Below are 21,070 nucleotides of genomic sequence, written 5' to 3'. Positions count from 1 at the left end.
CTCAAGAACCATGGTTCCCTAACCCTTGCTTTTTCTAGAGTGTGATTCCTAGACTGGCAACTTCTGCATCATCTGGAGACCTGTTAAAAAAACAGAATCAGAGGTCCCACCCCAGAATTAGAACTTATATTTTAATAAGATCCCCAGGTGATTTGTATGACATTAAAGTTAAAGAAGCAATGCTTTGAGAAACACCGAGTTAGAGGGTCAGGCACAACTAACCTTAACATCATTGTGAGACTTGTGATTTCAAGGACATCTATTATTGTTGCTTTTTAATGCCTACTTCACTAATAACCATAGCTAGTTATTTTCAAATGCTTACTTCATGCAAGGCATAATGCTAAATGTTTTACTTGTGTAATCCTCAGAGCAACACTTAAAATAATGATTAGTTTTAAAAAGAGAGAAAACCCACAAACAGAATAACACTCATATATTTTGTTCATTTTTTCACTTATATCTTCAATGAGTCAGTCAGTTAATAAACGTTTGAGGTCTTATCACATGCCAGACACTTCTGTGAGGCACATACTATGTTGTAGGTGAGACAGGTGAAGCTCCGAGAAGTTAATATCCTTCCCAAGGCCACAAGCTATGAAGTGTCAGAATCCCTGGCTTCAGGATTTAAGAATGATTAAACGATATTGCCTATCTAACCTTCTTGCATGTCCATGTACTTCCTTCCTGATTTGTGTACTTTATATACAGGGCTTCCCTCAGCCTGCAATGATTTCCCCAAATTTACTTACTTAAAAGGTCTCAGCTTAAAAAGTCCTAGTGAGCAGCTTCCCCATCCACTCCCCACAGCAGGTCAGGCCCACTGTTATATATCCCCCAAGCATACAGTTCTGCTGCAAACTTATCAGCTCTTAAAATCATTTACATTTTTGGGATGATGTAATCTTTCTCAAATAGCTGACCTCCCCATGTGCTTGAACAGCCTTTTCTGGGCCTGACGTATAGTTGGCATACAAGTACTTTTTGGAACATCTTATCTTGACTCAGGCTTTTACTCTTCTGTCCAGAAGAGTGTCAGCATAAAGGCAAAACATTCAGTTTAGCATCAGAAGCCTTGAGTCTTAGATTTAAGTCCTTGTTCCCCTTCTCTTTAACTCTGTAACTTTTAGAAGTCACAGAAACTCAGAACCATACATTTTCAGCTCTATTAAATGCCGATAACAATGTCTCCCAGGGCTGGCATAAGAATATGAGGCCTGTGATAGAAATGCATAACCTACCCAAACATGCAAAAATATAAGTAGTGTTTTATAGTGCTTAACATTCTGGGCTATGCTTAAGGCTTTCAACTCTGTAGCCAAAATCTGAGTTCAATGCCCAGCTCATATTTATTGTCTGTGGTGTTGATTCAGTAATGATTATGTGCTAAATTTTGTCATGTTTTGTCAATTGCATTAAAACTTAATTTATTATGCATTTATATTTGTATTGTATCCTAAATCATGATATATAGTCTATGCTTTTATTTTATTTTTTGTGCAATATAAATTTTTCTGTAGTCCTTTGCACATAAGAATTCAATAAGTATAAGCACAATCTACATTTATTTGGCAAATAATGTGTATTTGCTGCACCCAAAATATACTAAGTAATAAAAGCCAGTAAAAAGAACGAAAAATAGCACACACAATAATTGCCATCATTATGTATATATGTGCAGAATTGCTATTTCTCAAATTATTTTAAATAAGATGAATTGCAGAAATGAAAGCCCAATGGGGACAATTAAACAATATTTGGAATAAAATCATTTGGCCTAATTTTCATAACCACAGATTTCAAAGAATACCACCACCCATGCCAGGTGTACCAGACAACCCCATTGTCAGTTTCAGCTGTGTAGGGGCCCTTGTAGTAGACACCATTTAGATTTGCAGAGTGACACCTAGTGGGAGAAAAAAAGAAAACAGAACAATCAGACTAGAAAAAAGTACCTTTCAAAAACATACCTTGTTAACAAATGATCAAAACTTTTTAACTATGACTATTATCTCATAGTCAAGTGACTATTTTTTAATTTTCAAAAGTAGGGTACTTCTACAAACAGGTTAGCTTTTTTGGCTGTTAAAAATTACGTAGTACATGTTTGCAGTACCTAATCCCTGGTGTGGAGTTCGAACATGAACATAACTGATTTTAATTCCTGTTTTCATCTCCCTTCTCCTTCCTCCATTTCTTGATCCTCCTCCTATTTGAGAAAAATCTTTCTCCTTACTTCCTGTTATCTATCATTTATTATGCTCCTTAATTATATTTTGATTTTCTCATGTTAGAGAAACCATGCAATACTTAAACATACTTGTGTGCCTCATTTATTTCACTTAACATTATGGTCTCAAGGTGAATTGGCTTTTTAAAATGTCAGGTCTCAGATCTGGTGGCACACATCTGTAATTCCAGCACTTGGGAGGATCACTCTGAGTTTGAGGCCAGCCTGGGCTACCTAGTGAGTTCAAGGCCAGACTGAGCTACAAAGCAAGACCCTGTCTCAAAAATAAAAATAAAAATAAACTGATGGGTTTTATTGCCATAATAAATCTGAGGATCCAACCCAGACCACTTGGAGTGTACCCATTGAAAAACATGCATTTGGAATCTTATTCGCCTTTAAACCAAAAAGAAAAGTAAGGGCAGGGAGCTTGTAACCTCCAGCCTCACATCCAACTCATCAGCACAGTGTTCATCTCATGCTGAGCAAGAGCGGCCTGGGTTAGAAAGCAAGGTGAGGGGCAGCATCTACAGAGCTTCCCTGGCCAGTTTTCACTGCAGGTTTGATAGCCTGCCAAGCAGCTTTCACTGTTCCAGCCCCCTCCTTCTTCCTCTTAAATCACCAGCATATCGATTATGTTCATCTCCAGAGTGAGCAAACAAAACCTCAGCCAGCATTTAAAACTTTCCCAGCCATTAAGCAATAATCATTTGAGTGGATGAGTTAATCTTCTGCATACATTGCACTTACCAGAGAAGTTTGTTAGGTTACCAAATTATCAATTTGATATCAATTTCTAAATAATGCCCTTCTTCCTTTGGAGCCTGTACATTTGTCCCTGGTATACATAAATTACATATAAGAGTATGTGACAGTTTTCTGTGTTGCATTATTATGGTATTAACTACCATATATTTCTTTATTGATATAACTGATGTCATATAATGATATGTCAGCCTTTAGGATATAAGGAGAACATTCACAAGGGGTGGATATGAAAATATATGCAAAGGACTCAAATTATTGAATAAAAACGTATTATTTACTCATAAACATAGAGTGGTTGGTTTGGATCATTCAGCTTAGTGCTTTAATTTGCTTTTTGACCATCCTGGAAGTCTCCCTAATTTAAATGGATGCGACTAATTGAAACCACAGACACTAAGTCTGTGACTGTCAAAAGTCTGCTGTGTTTTTAAAACACCATAACAGTAATGTTAAAGAAGAAAACACTGTAAAGTGAGCCTCCAGAATGAACATTTTGGCGTAGAATCATCTGCCACATAAACATACTTTTACATTTGCTCTGTGGTTTAAAGTCCATGAGGAACTTTATTCTATGGTCAACCACTCACTATTCTGAGACTAATTGTCCAGAATCCTCCAGTTTCTAGAACGATCTGGACTTGACAGTGAAGGTCGCAGTGCACCCTTGGTCAAGAAGTAGCTGTAAGCAGTCGTGTGAGATTCTATGCCAACAGGGAGAGAAGACGGCTCCGTTCAGTGATTGGTTTCCTCTGTGAGAGATAGTCAGGAAGTGCAAATGTTTCATGTAAATTAGAACAACTATGAGACAGGGACAACAAAGAGGAAGGGAGCAAAGAAAGACTGGCAGAGCTAAACTATAGTAGTGCCTTGCATGATAAAAGTAGAATTAAATTCTGGAAAAACTTACTTCTTCTCCAGGCTTTCTAATTTTACTTGGTGGCTCCAGTTACTGATTTGCCTTCCTTTGTTCTCCCTGAAAGGATGTCTCTAAGGTTAGTTAAATAATTTATTTGTCCACATTAATATGTGTGTTTGTTGTCATTCAGGTGCAAAACAAGCCAACCAGCTGGTAAAGTATATGCTCTTGAGCTTGCGGTGATATTAGTGATTATTTCTGTATATGAAATTCTGCTCAAAATCAAACTTTTTCGTGTAGGGGGCTGAGGATTGAATCCAGGGTGCTCTACCACTGAACTATATCTTCAGCCTTTTTTGTTTTTATTTCAAAACAGTGTGTCAAATTTGCCATCCTTCTTAGTTCCCTGAGTGGCTGGGATTAGTGTGTGCTATTTTTTTTTTTAAGTATGTGCCAATGTGTCTGGCAAAATCAAACATTATTACTTTTTGTTTATTTGTTTTTTACTTTTGAGACACCATGTCTGGCTAAAATCAAACATTATTGATGCTTGCAGATGATTTTGTGAATCATATATAAATTTTCAATAACATTAACTTAGAAGAACAAGGGGAGGAGGAAGAAACGGAGAAGGCACAGATGTTTTTTAAAAAAAGAAAAAAAAATCACTAGGGAAGAGGTTATCACCACCTTCCACTTGCAAAGTAAAAACATAACTTTGTTTCTCTGTCCCTTCACATTGCTGTAAATATCCTGGCTTCATTACAAATGGCCAAATAAAATGGACTCAAACTCCTAAGCAGCAAAATCTAGGGGAAAAAAACTACTATTTTTATAGTTAATTATATTCGCCTGAACAAGCCAGAGTACCTTCAACTCATTATATCGGTACTGGATCTACCACTTCAAAATCAGCATATTGTAATAACTGATGTTAGAATGAGGCCTTTCATGATTTAAGGCATATTAATATATGTCTAATTAACCTCCATTTAGAAGACCCTGAAATGCTTTTAAAACACACTGAGGGAAAAGAGTTAAAAGTTTGAATTGTGGAATTTAAATGGATAATCCTCAAGTATATGGAAAACCTGACACTCTAAAAGTACTAAAGGTTTTATTATGGAAAGTTTAAGTGTCCAGTTTGCTTGGAGGTGGCTCTTTGCATTCTCATAAGATTGAAAGTTCACGTGTTGCCAATAGTTGGCACACACCTGCTCTGCAGAGAGGGCAAACCCACTGGGTCATTTCTAGGAAAGACTCTGCAGAAGGTTTCCATTCCTGTCTTAAATTTGTGATCACAGCAAATGAAGCTGTCTGGAAACCATCTCAGATAGACAAAATTAAAGGAGTCAGGGATATTTGGCCCACAGAAGAGAAAATACTAAGGAAGGCAATAAATCAATTTTTGGTTAAGCACCTGAAGAATTATGTTGGAAAGGGATTACAATTACTCTCTAGATACAGAGGGAAAACCTGACAAGGTCTAAGAAGGTAGATTTCAGGTCCATAAAGAAAGAAAGAGCTTTGCACAATTAAAAATGAAACGATCTTGTTGATAGAGTAACACTGAAATATCCATCTGGAAGATGGGATTGGCTTTCTGGAATATTGTAGAAAAAATTTCTGCTTGGGAGATCTTGGATTCAATAAACTAATGAAAGACACATGATAGAAATGTAGTACTGTACTACATAGGAAAATACAGCAATAACAATGGCAATTTTCTATTATATAAGAAAGTGAAGCACTAATTGGTTATTACGATGCCACAAATACTTATATTTATAATTCACCCATAGTTCAGTTTGCAGCTTTTGCAAAAGTAGTAATTTGATTTATTTCTATGATATATCTTTCAAATGTCATTAATATGCACAATAAAAAACACTCCATTGCTAAAGAATCCTAATAAGGATAATTACTTAATAATGCTAATATTTCCAATAAGACCAACATGGCCTCATACATTATAATTAATACCTACCAGTGAGATATCATCAATACCATCACTACTGTGTTTATAAAACATCAAACCTGTTAAACCACCAGCCAGACTGGTCCTCCTCTGCACAGTTCCCTTTGTAGTTGTCGTTATCTCTGTCCCATGTGCTAAACTTCATCCTTTGATGACTGGCCCACCACTGCATCTCTGGATGAAAATTCCCTGAAAGGGAGTCTCCAGCAGTTCCAGAATATTCTCCTATATTCAACACATACAAATTCTAAAGGAAAAGGGGCAAATTTCACTATTAGTAGTTACCATTTTAAAAACATATTTATTTAGTAAATCAAAGAACAGGCTCTATTGTGTATTTTTATCTCTAATGACTTCAGTGTTACAATGTATGTTTTAAGTATTAATTCATGGTGTTACCTATTTGGAAATTTTTATACCTTTTCATCTCCAACTTTGAAACTTTTATATTGTGCATAACGGCTATTCTTTTCAAAATCTTCAAGGTCGATTTTTAAAGTGTAGTCTCCTGAAAAAAACAAGATTGTAGTTTTTTAAAATGTGTGATATGATATGTGATATGAGGTTTACCAATAATTTATAGATCTATTTTACATTTATCACTTCCTTTTGTCAAGAATCAGACTTTGTTTTTTGTTTTGTTTTGGGTTTTTTTGGTTTTTTGTTCTTTTGTTTTTGTTTTTGTTTTTTAAGAGAAGTTCTCACTATGTAGCCCAGGCTGGCTTTGAACTTGTAGCAGTACTCCTGTCTCAGCCTCCTGAGTGCTGAGATTACAGGCATGCACCACCATGCCTGGGTAAGAATCAATCTTTGAGGAATAAACAGTAACACTATTACACTTAAAACATGAATCCTTTATTGTTTGTTTTACTTGAAAAATGTGAAAGACACACTAGGAAAGGTAGAAAATTTCTGCTAAGTCTATCATAGATTAAAAATTAGTACAGTTCAGTGAGTAATAAACAACAGACAATGTCGTTATGTAGTTCAAGAATATGAAGTCTCGAAAGAAGTTTTTAAAATGCAACAGTTGGAGAAAAACCAAAAAAAAAAAATAAATAAAATAAAATAAAATAAAATAAAATGCAACAGTTGATCTGTTTTCTTAATTTCAGTAAGAATCTTGATTCTAAAAATAAGTAAGTACTATTAATAAAATTTTATAATCTCTCTTAGCCAGGCTACTCATAGCCATTATTACCAACATATGTATGATCTCATTTATGTTTATGGGTAATATAAAATGTCAGCCAGCAAACGCTTTGAGGACAATTTTAGGAAGAAATGTGAATCCTGGGTGTTATGTGAAAACTTTCTTTGATATCGGCTCATTCAAGAGAATGTCAGCACCAAAGTCTGTGGCATGGACTCTATGGGAAGGGAATATCAGAGGTAGTAGAGGAACATCCTTAAGAATTCTGGATTCCCAACATTCATGATGCACAAATGATCATAATTATTGGAAAATACACTAATATCAAAGACTTTGAGTCAAAAGGTTTTTTTGAAGAGTTGATATCTGAATGTAAAAGCATTTTAAAATTAAACAATTTATTTGGCACGTATTATTTATGTATGCTAAAAAATAAATATGATACAGACAAATCCTGAAATATAAAATAAAAGAGGTACTTTGATGACCATAACATTTTAGATGATAAAAAGGCACTATCTGAAAAAAAGGGATTGAAATAGTTGCTATTTTAAGGAATTGTGTTTCCTATTGTCCCATTGTTTGCAAATAATAAAAACTATTCTTTCTTTAGCAGCAAAACTATGGTCAAGAGCAGAGGAAGTTAGAAATCAAACCAACTATTCGTTCATATGTGTTCTATACTATTTTGATAAATAAGACAATGACCTGTAAGGCCACATTGTTTAGAGTCTCAGACTCCTTAGAACTCTAAGCGGGAACAGGGAGACTCCTAAGAGAGGCCCCAAGCTACGGTTGGCTTCTCTCTCTTCCTATCCTGATGCACTGTAAGGGCCTTGACACACCTGTAACATTGCAAGTGAACTTCTAGCTCTTTCCACACCCACGATAAAAGATGTGCCTTAGGCCCTCCTCTAGCTCAGCTCAGGAGTTTTCACATTGGCAGTACAGGAGGACAGACCAACAGAAGTCTGAATGTGCCCTGAAAACAAGGGCAGGGTTGCTGGAGTGAGGGAGTCAGTTTCTACTAGGGAGCAATTTTAAGAAGGGATATTGGTGGAGACTCTCTCCAAAGGCAGTAAAGGTCGGGCAAGCCAAGACTGAGACGTGTTTGGAAACAGTACACAAGGCTGCATCAGCTGTCCCCAAAAGTACTTTGTGTTACAGGGGAGACATAAAGTCAGTTTCAATTTTAAAAGCAATTATCCAAATATTATCTAAATATTTGGTCATTAAATTAACAACCTTGCAATTACAAACCATTTGTAAATTAATTTGTTGCAAGCAGTCAAAATTTACGTAATGTGGATGAAACTATTTTCAGAGGCAATTTCTCTGGCCTTAAGTGTTCTCATTATTATGAATGAAGGGATGAAAGCATTGTCTTCTGTTCAGAATGAAATGATACACAGTTGTGAGGCCTGGAACTGAAAAACAAATTTTCAGGTCCATAGGAGTAGCCAGCCTGGATGCCAAATAAAACTATGGAAGGAAGACCTGGGACCTGGCTCAGTGACAGAGCGTGTGCTCAGCACGCACACAGCTCCATTCCCAGCACCAAGCACATGTGGGAGGAAGCAGGCTTCTTGGCAAAACCCATCCAAGGGAAACTGTAAATGGCAATAATGTGGAAAATAAGCTTGAATTTCCTCTATTTAAGAGGCTCCAAGTGTCACTGCTTGGGGTTTTCATCACTGATTTTTTTCAGCACCAGATAAATTTAATGTGCAAAAGAAACAAAAGGTGATATGGTAAATGTTATGTATCTGGCAAAAAAAAAAAAAAACAAGATAAGAACTGTGTTAAAGGAAAAGAAACGTTAAAGTTAGACAGCAATGATCACAAGAACAACAAAGAAAAGTATTAGGCTTCCAAAAATGTTCATCCTCTGAAGCCAGTATTTTCAAGTCTCAAAGATCTTTATGATTATAACCCTACTGACGATTACAAATATAGAAAGATCAATAGCTTTCCTGAGCTTAGATGGAACAAAGAAATTATATTTAATACATAGTGAACATGATTTAAGATGTTTTCTTGGGCAACACAATTACCTTTTATGAAACATTCAATATCAAACCTCAGTGGTGTTGAGTATAATCTCAGACTACAACTAAAGTAAGGAAGGCTATGGATAGCAAGGAAACATGGACAATAGGAGCCTGGAAAGTTTATTATCAATATTTTATGCAAATAGAAAACTCTAGTTAGAAATATACATGTGAAAAATATGTTAATGCATATATGCACATACCAAAACAAAACCCACCACTCAATAAAAATAATATGTATTAATTGAAAAAATGCTGCTGTCACATTAGTACATTCCTTTTAATAATGTAGAACCTAAAAAAAAAAAAAAGTAGAGCTTAATTTTATGAGCCCATAATAAATGAATGGCTATTTTTAAAAAGAGTACATGTAAATGCATAAGGGAGGAGCTATACAGAAGTCTGCAACTTACTTTGAAATATGTATTTCTTTTTTAATGTATATTTCTAAAAAGTTAGATTTATGGATGAATAGAAGGATAGAGAGATGGCTATATGTGATAAAACAAGCACAATAAAATGTTAACATAGAAACTAGGCCATAGGCTGAGACTTCTTTCAGCTTTGCTAAATCTTCAAAGACTTGTCAAAATTAAAAATGGGACAGGGTGCAGAAACAAGGCCATTTAGTAGATTATGATATTTGAGTGCAAAAATAGCTCCAATTCCCTAATTTTTCACCTCTTACTTTTGCAATGCTACTTCCTAACTCCTATTGTCTACTTCTCCCCTCTGCCCCCCGTTTTATGGAAGTCAGTCTGATGACTTGCTTTCACTGACTGAAGGAAAATGACAATGTGCCATTTCCGAGTGTAAGTCTTAAGAGATGTGTGTGCTCCCACCATCATCCTGGAACCCTGACTTACTACGTGGACAAGTCCGGGCTAGCGAGCTGGAAGATGAGAGGCCTGAGTGTTTCTGTCTGAGGCCATCCTGGAGCAACCAGCCACTCACTGACAAGGGCATTGGTTGCAGATCTGCCTGCAGGTTTGGCAAAGATCAGCAAAGCCCAGTCCTGATTGCCAAACCACCAGCCAACCTGTAGATTTCTGAGAAATAATAAATTGTGGCTTTGAAGACACGAAGTTTTGAAGTGACTTGTTATTCAGTGTTATTGTGCTGATAGAGAACCAATACATAATTTTCAGGCACTGAAGGCATTAACATGCTTATGACATTACATTTCCTTTCTAGAAATAGAAAAGATACATAAGAAAAGAATCCCAACCTCATTCTAGTTTCTTTTCTTCTCTTCCTAATTTTAAGTAGCTACATTTTGCAAAAGGAGACTATTGTCCAACAGGTATCATTACAATCTGCACATCATAGCAGTTACTGAACTAGTTCCATTGCCTATGGCTTAGTGGCCAACATCTTAGTGTTATCTTTCTTGTATTTCAAACTGACATCAAGCAGAGTTTACCTTGTGTAGTCAATAGGTGAAGATGTTTATTACCCAGCCAGTATTCACCATTTTTTCGTACAAAATTTCCAAAGCCATTTTCATAGTCATCCCAGCCTCTAAAAATGTAAAATAAAAGCTTATTTTTTATCAAAATCCAAATGGACATCTGCAGGACTCAAAGTACCCTCTATAACCCCCTACCACTAATGTTTTCTTGATTAGTTAATTCATTGTTAGCACTCTTACTTAAAGAGAATGACATTCTGTCTAATCAGTAAACTTCAGGTATAATTTTTTAAAGGCTTAACATAAATCTCACAATCCTCACATTTGCTGCTCCAGAGAAATCCTTGTAATTAACACACCTGTTAAAGTTTTCACTGCCATCAGCTCGTCTCTGAATTACAGTCCATCCTCCGCCGTCAGACATGTCACAATAAACAGAGAGTTCCACTGGGCTCTGGAGAGGTTTGATTTTGTAAAATCCACTGCGCTGATATCCACCATTGAAAATTTCTGAACAATCTATTCACAAAACAAGGCACTGTAACATTTATCATGTGTCTTTTTTTAAAGGTTTGAGATTACTCAATACCAATGGAGACAGATAAACACATAGTATAGATAATCAACTTTATAAAATTTTATCTTGTACGTTTTGTACATATTCCAACACTAGGCAAGTCATTTTATTTTTGTCCCTAGATTTAATTATCATCTGATTTCTTGATATGATCACAAGAAAAAAAAGAACAAAATAGGAATCATTTTCTTATTAATGATTTTGTAGAAAACAATTTAAAAATAAATATGTGTTTGATTAATTACAGTGTAAGGGGAATTTATAGCTTTATTAATCAGCACAGAAGAACGTATCTCTACTATAAAGCTAAAAATGAAAGTAGAAATATAACACTAAGCCAATAATTTAATATTGGGTGTCTTGATTTAAAGACTTGCTCATCTGAACATCTGGAAATAAGCCCCAAATCCTAATCTTGTTAGTTCTTATAACTTTTGTCAGTCTCACAAGATTTTTTTTTTTTACTAACCCACAGAAATTTCTTTTCTTTAGTTTTGAGACCAGGTTTCTCTACGTAGCTCAGGCTGCCTTTACACTCACTGTGGAGCCCAGGGTGGCCTTGAATTTGGAGCGATCCTCCTGCTTCAGCCTCTTAAGTAATGGGATAATAGGCCTGTGCTTATATGCCTGATCTCACTGAAATTAATTTCTTTCTTTTTTTGTATTTGTAATTTATCTTTTCCTACTGTAATTTCTAGTTGTCCACAATTTCTTGGGTGTTTTAGCTAAAATCTGCAAGCTTCTGCTACTCTTTTCAGCCTTGCATTTGTCTTTGCCATTGGGTCCCTTTCATCAGTGACATAAGATAGCTGGCAATTTTTCAGCAAGATGCAATATTTATTTCTTAAGCCACTTGAGGATGGAGCAACTTAATATCCATTGTATCTCGCTTGGACCTATCTTCTGCACAGACTTAGAAAATGTAGTTAAGAATTACTTAGGTGCTCAGAAAACTATATCGTGGAGTGGCTGAAGCAGTGACCACTACAAAAAGATAGCCTCAAGAATAATTAGCCATAGACTTCCAAGTAAAAACATTTCAACAATTTTAACTCACATTTTACTCTAATCACTTTAGTAATTTTCTCTTAGACTGTTTTCTATAAATAAATAAATATATAAATACAATGTTTTGTTCCTAATTGAATCCTTTAACATATTTTTAAATTCTTTGTTCATGTTCATTGTTTTGATGCTGAATCGTCTACAACTGTTTTGTTACAGCTAAAATAAACTGCATGCTAAGTATGGATAGTAAGAATGAGAAGAGAAAAAATAAAGAAAAAACCTCAGATACTTTATAAAGCTTTCATGAGGCTGAAAGCAATGATACACTTGCTTTAGTGAAATATTCATCTTTGTAGTGATTTAGGCTTTATCTGTATATGTACTATATTTTCAAGATTCAGATGCACAATATTTCATATACATGTTGGATTACAAAAAAGATCTTGTTTGTGATCAAACAAGAAGAAAAACAATAGGGAAATGGTTACATAAAATTAGCCCATGTTATTAAAAACTTACATCTTGTGGTCAGGTACGCTGTAAAACACACTCATTAAAATAAACACATTTCAAGCCAGTTAGGAAAGGAGTTCCTCGTTTACATTAATCTTCCACCAAAGGCCTGACTAGCAAAAACTTACAAAGCTCAAACTATTCTCCAGGCAAATATGGAAATATTCAGCTATAACATTTGCCTCTGGAAAACTTCATGAATATGGAAAATTCTGCCAACATTTTCTGTTTGTTTTTATTTTATGCTGTGTATGTATTTGTTTTTAAAATTTTCCTTCTCCAAAGAAGAAAATGCCAAACACAATATAAGATCCAGAGGACGACTTTCAATGGAAAAAAAATCATGGGAGAAAAATCTTAACAAATAAACACATATTCCTCCCCCCGCAAAAAAGTACCAAGAGTTCAACCAGTTATAGTGAGCAAACAAGTTAAGGAGCCTATCTTGTAAAATGTGACTTAAATTGAGATAGCAGAAAGTCTGACCAATGTAGAGTTTAAAACTATATATTTAAAACTGTGATTTTTCAAAATGTTTTCACCCACTCAGTCCCCTGGAGAATAGGTAGAGAAGGGCAAGATTAGAGAGCTCTGCGTTTATGGGAGCTTTAAAAAGTAAAGATGCTCTGATATTTCCATAATACTAGCGAGAAGCCAGGGCTTCCTGCCCGCTCCTTGGACAAACATTGCATTACACTGGGTAATGTGAATGGTTTCTGTATGCAGAAAGCAAGCCATGTTGGAAGGCTGAGTGAGCATAAGCTTCATAAAGTGACATGCCAGCTTGCCAAAGGGGAATTTTCCTTTTATCTTAGAGAGATGGCTGAGGTTCAGAGCTGCAAACCAAGGCAGAATTTAAATGCATTCTTTTTTTATTATTCATTAGTACATGTTTGCAGTACATAATGATTATATTCTTTGTGAGGAGTTGATGCAGGTACACATCTCAATTCTCTCTTCATCCTCTTCCCCTTCCCTCTTCTCTCCCTCTATCTCTTGATCCCCTTTCCATTTGAAAAAGATCTGTCTTGCTACTTCCTAAATCTATCTTTCATTTTGCTCTTTATTTGTATTATATGAGAAACTGTGCCATATGGTCTCAAAGCGCATCCATTTTCCTATAGTGACTCAAGTTTACTCTTCTTTATGACAGAGTAGTACTCCACTGTGTACAAACACCATGCTTTCTTTATCCACTCATCTGTTGATGTACATATGGGCTTCTTCCAAGATTTAGCTACTATGACCTGTGCTGCTATAAATACAGGCATGCATGTATCGCTGTGCTTTGATGACTTTAACTCTTTCAGGAAGATACCTAGAAGGAGAATTGCTGTGTGGAATTTCTAACTTTAGTGTTTTGAAGAACCTTCATCCTGATTTCCACAGTGGTTGTACTAGTTCACACTCCCACCAACAATGTAGAAGGGTTCTTTTCATCCTGCAGCCCCCACCACTATTTGTTGTTGTTTGATTTCCTGCTGACACCGTTCTTTCTGGAGTGAGATGGAATCTCAGAATTGTTCAAATTTGCATTTCTCTAGGAAAAAATGTTCACATGGGGAGGGGAGCAAGAGATGGGGTAGGGGGAAAAGAAAGAAGGGAAAAGTAAAAAAAGTGAGAAAAGAAGGAACAATGGAAACAAATCTTTCGTACATGAGGAAGGGAAGAGGGGTTGAAGGGAGGGTAGGGGAATGGAAAGAAAGAATCAAGTTATATCAGGTCCAAATTCTTCACGATGAATGTGATCACTGCGTGTATCTAAAATGTACCAATAACATCTGATAAAAAATTGAAAATAAATTTACATTTCTCTAATAGCCAGATGTTGAACTTTTTTTTGTATTTATTAGCCATTTTTACTTTGGAGAAGTGTCTATTCACTCAGTTGTCCATTTTTTGATTAGGTCTTTTATTTCGGGTGGCCTAATTTTTTTGAGTTCCTCATATATTCTAGATATTAATCGTCTGCCTGAAAAATAGCTGGCAAATTTTCCCCCTTCTGTAGGTAGTACCCCATATTTTTCAGTCTAAAGGATAAGCCAGGAACAAGGTCAGCTGCCAGCTCACAGATCAAGCTGGGCCTGCCAGAACCAACGCTGCCACCGCCACCGCCACCCTCACTCCCAGGCCACATAAGAAGGAAACTAAGAGGAGGAAGGAAGGTCCCTCTCTGGAGTATGTGTATTCTAGTAGGGTGGAATGGGCAGGGCCTTTCCTCTAAAAGGAAAAAAGAGAAGATAATGTCCATAGATCAATGACATTCATTGAGCACTTCCTTTGGGCTAAAGATATAGCCAAGCATGTGTCTATAATCCCAGGTACTTAGGAGGCTGAGGTGGGAGGATTGCAAGTTCAAGGCCAGCCTGGGCAATTTAGTGAGACATTTTTCTCAAAATAAATTTTAACAAAGGTCTGGGCCTTAGCACATTGCCTAGCATATGTGAGGGTCAGTATTCAATCCTTAGTACAAAAAAAAAAACAAAACAAAACACATTACTCAATCTTCTCAACAAATAAACAGATATTATCATTTTACAAATAAACAACATGAGGCATACAGAGGTTGAGAAATTTACCCAAAGACCCCAGCTAGCAAGATAAGCAGCAGGACTTAGAAACTGGCTGTCCAGGCCTGCACCTCACTGACATACTGCCTCAAGTGATGGACACCAGACTGGGAGCTCCGGAAGCAGGGCCATAGTGCAGCCAGAGTCTCATTGGCTGAACAGACCTGGTGCCAGATTGCTGTGACTGTCACAACACATGTGAATTTGGTACCATAATCTTTTAATTCATAGTGCAATAGTACCCAAGTGCTTTTAAAAGATACAGTTTAATTACATGCTATAAAAATGTGTGATTTGTGCATTGTTTGCACAAATTGCTAGGCTGTATGTAATTAGATGATTTCTACCATGAATGAATTAGAGTTCAGAAAATAACCAATTTAGAAGTAATATAGTAATTTGTAAACAAAAGAGATAAGAACAAAGAAATTTATATCTCTACAGATCATATATATGAGTAGCTTTTTTTTTAAAGTTCAAGGGCATCAAAATCATAAACTTTGATGTGAACAGGATCTTAAGCATTTTAAAATATTATAGTATGCATACTATGTTATAGCCCATTTAATTGGAATTTATGTGTTGTGTGTTTTATTCATTAAGTGTTCGTGGTAGACTCTCCAGTACTATTTATCTGTACACTGAAAAATAGTGTATAATTAAAGTTTGCTATATTTCAGATTTTGTTCCTTCTCCTTCATGCCTGTAACGTATATGAAGACATTAAATGGAAATCTGCTAACTGCTGGATTTTAATTTATTCTTATACCTAGAAATGGTCATCTAGAATGCCTATCATCTCTCTTATCGTTATATTGTGCACACACAATAATGGTTTTTCTGAACTCTCTCATTGTGACTCTCTTACCTAAGTCTTGCTCTGAGCTTGGCATTTCAGTTTCTTGTTTTCTTTTTGGTGACTTCTTATTTCCTAGGTCTGCTCCCCAGTGCTCTCGACACAGAAACTGGATTTTTATCTCATTCTCAGTCTTCCTATGACTGGTTGTGTAGCCCCACTGATAAATACCCAATTGCCCACCTCTTAACATGATCTGACCCTTGAGCCTGTGCTGCTAACCTGCTCAGATGCTATTTGAATAGATACCCTGAATCTGGAGCTTGTTTGGAACTGGGGATAATGGCACCCCACTTGCATCCACTAGCTCCCTGCCATTGCGATCAGGTTTGTGCTTACCTGTGGAATATCTTATCTGTGGGCTTATCTCTTGACTAACCAAGCTGCTGCTTTTTCTCAAGTTCTTGTTCAAATAACTGTAGTTTTGACCCCATGTGCATCTTTGAAGTGTATGCCTTCACTTTCTTTCACTTGATCTGTTCCACTAATTAAATTTTTAAAATATGTACAGAACATTTATTATATGCCAGTCACCATGTTAGGTGCTAAAGATACAACAAGAAACTGGGCAGTTCAGCCAGGGGTGAAGGACAGTGAAGCATGCATGAAAATGGTACTGGGAAAACTGGCTCGCTATGTGCAGAAGATTGAATGTAGACCCGTATCTTTCACCGTGTACTAAACTAAAATCACAACGGATCAAAGGTCTAAATGTTAAAATAGAAAAACTTAATGTGCTGGAAGATAGTTAGGTACAACTCCTGAAGACACAGGCATAGGCAAGGACATCTTGAACAGAACCAATTGCACAAAAGTAATAGTAAGGATCCTCAAATAGAATCAACTTAAATTAAAGTGCTTCTGCACAAGAAAAGAAACAACCAATAGAGTGCAGAGACAATCTACAAAATGAAAATTTTGCCAGCCATTCCCCAGATGGAAGACTAATACTTAGAATATATAAAGAATTTTTTACCAAATAGGTCCTCCAATATAAAAGACACAATCAAAAAATGGGTAACTGGTGCCAGACATGGTGGCATGTGCCTGCAGTCCCAGCACTTGGAAGGGAGGGGAAAGGATCACTATGAGTTCAAGGTGAGTGCGGGCTGCATAAACAAGTTAAAGGTAAAGCTGCACTATATGTAAGACCCTGTCTCAAAAAACAAATAAACAAGAAAGGGCATCTGCAATAAATAAACACATCAGAAGAAGTACAAATGGCCAATACATATATGGGAAATGCTCAACATCTCTGACCACTAGAGAAATGCAAATTAAAATAACACTGAGATTTCAACTTACCTGTAGCCCAGGCTGGTCTCCAGTAAGAGTGGCTGTCATCAAAAAACCAAACAGTGAACAATGTGGGCTTCAGGGAAAAACACACCCTCTACACTGCTGGTGGGAATGTGAACTATTGCAACCACTCTAGAAATCAGTGAAGAGAGTTCTAAAAACAAAAACAAAAACCCACTAAAAATAGAAATTCTATTTAACCCAGCTATTCCCTTTCTATGTGTCTTCTGGGATGAGTTAAAGACTCCATGTAGTGATACACGCATGCCCATGTTTACAGCAGCACAAATCAGAAGAGCTTACTCTCGGAAGCAGCCTGCATATCCCTCAACAGATGAATGGATAAAGACAAAGTGACAATTGTACACGGTGGAGCATCAACTGAGACCATCATGTTGAGTGAAATAAATCAAACACACAAGCTTAAATATCACATGGTTTCTCCTATGTGAGAAATTGAAAATATAAACAAGGAGAAAAATAAAAGATAAGAGGAATTAGAGAGACAGTTCTTTTTCATAAGGGAAGAGAACCAACAGATGGAGTGGGGAGAAGGAAGGGGAGCACAGGGGATAGATAAAAAAATTTTTTTTGTCTTCTTGAGACAGGGTCTCGCTATGCAGTTCAGGCTGGCGTTGAGTTCACTTTGTAGCCCAGGCTGGTCTCGAACTCACAACGGTCCTCCTGCCTCAGCCTCCAGAGTGCTGGGATTACAGGCGTGCACCACCACACCTGATTTAGATAAGAATTAAGATGTGTCCTGTACCCATACCAACTCCCCATGAGCAATGCAATCATTTTGTACTGCAAATATGTACCAATAAAATTTTTTAAACTTTCTGAAAGAAGTAAGGATTAAACTGCGGTCTGAAGGAGGAATCGTAGGAGTCAGCTTAGGGGAAGAGAGTGAAGCAGGGGTGCTCCAGGTGGAGGGAAGGGCTAACAGAGTCCCAAGAGTTCAGGAGGGAAGGGTGCCGCTGGGACACTGAAATAACCCTAGTGCACCTGGAAGGTAGCATGCGGAAGTAAAGCCTGACAGCAGGTAATGTCTGAGTTCTGGTCCTACCACATACTTCTGCTCCTTGAAAATTATTTTTGTCTCTCCTATCAATTGAAATTCTCTATAACACCTTCGATGGCTCTCCCCACCAATTACCTCCCGGCTTCTACAGCAGCCCTCATTCTCACCCTTTTCACCATTCTATTTCGCTTCTATGCGTTCAACTCTTACAGATTCCTCAGAAGAATGAAATTATGGAGTATTTATCTTTCTGTGCCTGGTTTATTTCATGTAATAATCCCTGAATTCATCCATGTTATCAAAATGACAGGAATTTCTTCTTTTTAAAGGTGAAATAGTGTTTTATTATATATATCCCTATGTATACATCTAGCGGTTTCCCCATTTATCCACTGATGATATAGGTTGATCCCTTATCCTAGCTAATTGTGCTGCAATGACTATGGAGTGCAGGTGTCTTTTCCACATTCTGATTTTATGTTCTAAACATTCTATGGGCTGGGCGTGGTAGTGCATGCCTGTAATCCCAGCACTTGGGAGGCAGAGGCGGGGGATCCCTGAGAGTTCTAGGCCATCCTGGGCTATATAGTGATGTATAGACACTTCTCAGAAGAAGTATAAATAACCAATAAACACATGAAAAAATGTCCAACATCTCTGGCCATTAGAGAAATGCAAATTAAAACAACACTGAGATTCCGTCTTACTCTGGAAAAAGTGACTATCACCAAGAAATCAAACAACAAATGTTGGTGAGGCTGTGGAAAAAGGAACCCTTCTATTTTGTTGGTGGAAATGTAAATTAGTATAATCACTATGGAAATCAGTATGGAGAGTCCTCAAAAACTAAAACTGGAAATTCCATCTGACTCAGCTGTTCCCCTCTAGGTATCTTACTGAAAGAGTTAAAGATGTCATATTACAGTGTATGTGCATATCCATGTTTATAGCAGCACAATGCATAACAGTGGAATTCTGGAAGCAGTATCTATAGGTCCAGCAATGGATGAATGGATAAGAAAAAACAGAAAACACCCCGAAAACCAGATTAATGGGGAAGGAAAACCTGGCATTTGTACATAATAGAGTATACTTGCCATGAAAAATAAACTGAAGTCATTTGTAAGAAAAAGGATGCACCTTGAGACCATATTAAGTGAAATGTTAGACACACAGCTTAAATATGGCAAAGTTTCTCTTACATGTGAAACCAAAAATATAAATAAAGTACAAAATGAAGGACAGATAATAAAAAATAAAGAGACAAATCTCTCCCATATGGAAGAGGATTCAGAGGTGAGAGGCTACCAGGGAACAGGTTGAAAACAAGAATTAAGATGTGTCATGTACAAGTACCAACTCCTCATAAGGAGTGTAATCATTGCATATTGGAAACATGTGCTGATAAAAAATAAAACCTGAAAAAATTCACAGCAATAACCTGCCATCTGTACACTAATATTTAAAAATCTGTTATCTTGATAGGAAGTAGGGAGAGAGATCTTCTGCAGAGGGGCAGGGAGTAAGAGATGGAGGGAGGGGAGAGAGGAAAGGGAAAGGGGGTAAAAGGCAATTGAGATGCATTACATATGTGGACCAACTCCCCACAAAGAATGTGATGGATATGTATCCCAAACATATACTAACAAAAAATTAGAATTGAAAAAATAAAAATAAAATCAATTGTGATTTCTTATTAAACTATAAAAATTCTCAGATATTTTTCCTTCTTAGTAAACATTGCTTGACTATATAATATAGAGATGCCAGGCATGGTGGCACATGCCTGTAATTTCAGCCCTCAGGAGGCTAAGGCAGGAGGACCACTACAAGTTCAAAGCCAGCCTGTGATACATAGCGAATTCAAGATCAGCCTGAACCACATACCAAGACCTTGTCTCAAAAACCAAAAGAAAATAAAAGAAAGAAAGAAAAAGAGTACATTATAGAGAGAAAAGTATACAGCATTGTAGAAGACATTTTAAATCGATACATTTCATGTTGTTTGTTGCCTGAGTATACATAAAAGTTATTGAAAATCTCAGTTGATCCTGACCTGCATACTGCCTCTTGCTTCCAAGGTCAATTATACTATTCTCCTCTCCTTTGTCGAGGAATTGGATTTCCTTCTCATGCAAAAGCTGTGCAATCTTGACCTGTTGCTGTTTGACCCGAGTCTCCAGCAGGCGCACCTGTGCTCTGAGCCGCTCCTCCTCCTGGAAACAGTCCTCCAGGCCCTGCAAAGCAATGTGCATTTCATTGTCACAGGAAATAAATGCTGCTAATAATTTGGATAAACCAGTTATTCAATTTTGTCTCCGCCACCATTAAGAATATTATTCCAGAAGTTTTGCAGCTTAAATGCCACCAGGGTCGGAGGAATGTTAACCATTCAACATGTAGGCAGAGGCCAATAAGCTGGAACTGATATTCGAGAAAGCTGGCTCTGGTCTCTATTACATTCCATATAGGGTGGAGTATGAAATCAAGACTAATCATCCTGATTCAGCTGGCAAGAAAAATCCAGTTACACTCTTACAGGAATTGTCAGTGATAAGGTCTCAATACCAAACTTCATACGCACATTTTGAACCCATTGGTATTGAGCAGCAGGAGACTAAGAACCGCATTTGTACTACTTTGAACGAGACCATGACCGTGACACAAGAGCTACGAAAGCAAACAGATGGGGAGCTGCAGCCACTGACTGAAGAAGAAAAACTGTGACAGAGCAGTTAAACTTCACATGCCATGCTCAAGAAGTCAATGCTTAATTTTT

At 36.8% G+C, this 21,070-nt stretch overlaps 1 protein-coding gene across 1 annotated transcript in view; it reads right to left on the bottom strand.

Annotated features, from left to right (window-relative positions):
• Positions 1–419: 419 nt before the first annotated feature.
• Positions 420–21,070, bottom strand: part of Fgl1 (fibrinogen-like 1) — a 29,890-nt gene continuing 9,239 nt past the window's right edge. The window contains exons 3-8 of the mRNA XM_005412199.2: positions 20,348–20,528; positions 10,807–10,966; positions 10,460–10,557; positions 6,252–6,340; positions 5,892–6,079; positions 420–1,906 (exon numbers count right to left, since the gene is read on the bottom strand). Of these exons, the coding sequence (XP_005412256.1) occupies positions 1,747–1,906; positions 5,892–6,079; positions 6,252–6,340; positions 10,460–10,557; positions 10,807–10,966; positions 20,348–20,528 (876 nt within the window). The 3' untranslated portion in view covers positions 420–1,746. The remainder of the gene's footprint in view (positions 1,907–5,891; positions 6,080–6,251; positions 6,341–10,459; positions 10,558–10,806; positions 10,967–20,347; positions 20,529–21,070) is intronic.

This window comes from Chinchilla lanigera, unplaced genomic scaffold (assembly GCF_000276665.1).
Source record: "Chinchilla lanigera isolate Chin_1 unplaced genomic scaffold, ChiLan1.0 scaffold00151, whole genome shotgun sequence".
Classification (NCBI taxonomy): domain Eukaryota; kingdom Metazoa; phylum Chordata; class Mammalia; order Rodentia; family Chinchillidae; genus Chinchilla; species Chinchilla lanigera.
Note: the sequence above shows the minus strand (reverse complement) of the source record. Positions and strands in the feature narration are given on the sequence as shown.